This window comes from Nicotiana tabacum, unplaced genomic scaffold, assembly GCF_000715075.1.
Source record: "Nicotiana tabacum cultivar K326 unplaced genomic scaffold, ASM71507v2 Un00375, whole genome shotgun sequence".
NCBI lineage: Eukaryota > Viridiplantae > Streptophyta > Magnoliopsida > Solanales > Solanaceae > Nicotiana > Nicotiana tabacum.
The window spans coordinates 9203-11644 of NW_027438612.1; the positions used below are offsets into that span (position 1 = coordinate 9203).

General features: G+C 41.6%; 1 protein-coding gene across 1 annotated transcript; it reads right to left on the reverse strand.

Moving 5' to 3' along the window:
* Positions 1 to 1185: 1185 nt before the first annotated feature.
* On the reverse strand, positions 1186 to 2169 carry LOC142179115 (uncharacterized). Its single transcript, XM_075248933.1, has 3 exons — positions 1754 to 2169; positions 1550 to 1634; positions 1186 to 1452 (listed from the first exon to the last, which is right to left on the reverse strand). The coding sequence occupies exons 1-3, from the start codon at positions 2167 to 2169 to the stop codon at positions 1186 to 1188; spliced, it is 768 nt and encodes a 255-aa protein (XP_075105034.1).
* Positions 2170 to 2442: the final 273 nt, after the last annotated feature.

Below are 2442 nucleotides of genomic sequence, written 5' to 3' on the forward strand. Positions count from 1 at the left end.
TGCTGCCCTTCTTATAAAACGATTGATATTGATGTTACTTCTCTTATTCTTATATTATCAATGTTGTTGGTAGTTCCTGATTCTTATAAGATTCTTGATGAAGAGTTAATCCTAATAACGTGTACGAAGGATACCGACCTTACGTCACTCCGAAAGGTTCAAAATATGATTCCAACGAGTCCAGCATGCATCATATATATGTATCTATTTTACTCTACCGAGCCGCGCTATAGTCGGCCGGGTATGGCACCTATTGTGCAACCACTGATCAGTTGGGTTTTACCGAGCTCCACGTGGCCGGGTACGATTCTACCGAGCCCTATGATGGCCGGGTACGTTTTACCGAGCCTATTATGGCCGGGTACGATATGATGATGATGATGCCCACAAAGGCATATGTTTTAAACGTTTATGTATATATATATGTATGTATCATGTATTTCATGTCAGTAGCCCTCAGAGGTACCCAGATGTCACAGGTTGTATATTCCCTATCACTGTTTACATTATTGTTCTTACTTATGCTATTCTGCCTTACATACTCAGTACTTTATTCGTACTGACGTCCTTTTTATTTGTGGACGCTGCATGTCGTGCTGCAGGTCCTGATAGACGGGTAGACGTAGCTCCCCCATCACAGTAGGCTATCCGGTTCAGCGTTATTGGCAAGATCCTTTCTCCGGACTTGCCGTGGTCTTGGTATGCATTTTTGTTATAGACATTATGGGTATGTCGGGGCCCTGTTCCGGCAATGTTGTAGCACTTATGTTCTTTTAGAGGCTCATAGACAGGTGTCGACTCATGTATGGTTTGGAATGCCTTGTCGGCTGATTTTTGTTGTATAGTCTTTCATGGCACCATGGTAGCTCGTACCTTATATATAGTTTCTTGACAGTCTTGTCGTCCCATGTTACGTATGTTCATGACATTATCTTTCATTGTTGGATGTTCATGATCCATGTCTTTCATTTATATCTGTCTTGTCGGCCCTTAAAGATAATAAGGAAGGTTAGATAAAATGTACGTTGGTGCTCGGCAAGTATGGCCCGGGTGCTAGTCATGACCCTCCAGTTGGGTCGTGACAATTGAACCAGTGTGGAGATCAATAAGACCATAATCATGCTCCACACAAAACCTCAACACCTCCAGAATTGCCTTAGCTTCAGCTTCTGTGTTTGTTCTTTCCTACACCTCCTTTCCACATCCATAGACTATATCCCCCTCTTCATTTCGTAACACAAAGCCTATGGAACTTAGTCCTGGATTGTCCCTAGAAGCCCCATCTGTATTGACCTTGATCCACCCTGGACTTGGATATCCCCACAACACCTTAGTGAACTTCAATTTAGGCAAATAGGACTCCATCATACTCAGCAGGTCGGGCCATTTATGTGGTACATTTTGAAGTACTCGCTTTCTGAGTTTAACTAGTGATTGTATAGTAGTGGACACCTGATAAATGACCCCGTTCATAGTTACAACATCTCCATGTTTGTAGCTATTTCTTCTCTTCCATAACTCCTACACAATCACAGCTGGTAAGGCTTACATAATAGGATGCAATCGAGGGATCACATCTGCACTCCAACACTTGGTCACTGCTTGATGGAATGTAATCCACTGCATAGTAATACCTGCATGAGCCAAAAGTTATTTCCACACACTATTTGCAGCATATGATGTAAAGAACAGATGCTGCATAGTCTCCTCGTTTGGTTCAGTACAACACCAACACTTTGAAGCCATAAGATACCCCAATCTCCTGAAGAAATCATCCAAAGGCAGCTTGTTTTTCCACATTTTCCACATGAAGAAAGCAATCTTAAAAGGTAGTCCTTTCACCCAGATTTTCTTGTAAGCATTGGCAGGTTCATTTCTCCTTCTCAAGTATTCCCATGCTGATTTTACACTGAATACACCCCTTGTTTCTAGCATCCATTGAGGTTTGTCCAGAACATCGTGCACTAATAGAGACTTCATGTTCAACAGAATGTGATCTGCAAGTTCTTCTGGCAGTATCTCCCTTATCTTCTCCTCATCCCATTGATCATTCTCAACCACATTATATATGATATGTATGGATTCATCACATAAAAAGTCTGGAGGTGTGACAAAGTATAGAGCTCCCAAACCTGTCCAGTTTCCAAACCAGAATAGTGAGGACCCCATCTTAGGCTGTCATAGTATCTGATATTCAATGATATCCCTACATTCCAACATTTTTCTCCAAACATGAGAACCATTTCTCCAAGGAACGATCATAGGGTTCAATTTTTTGCAATATTTTTGACTCATAAATGGACTCCACAAGCTAGGTTTTGTTCTAACGTTCCACCATAACTTATAAAACAAAGCTTTGGAGATATCATGTAGTGATCGAAAACCCACACCCCCCTCTTCACAAGGTAAACATAAAGTGTTCCAAGAGGCCCAATGCCTTTT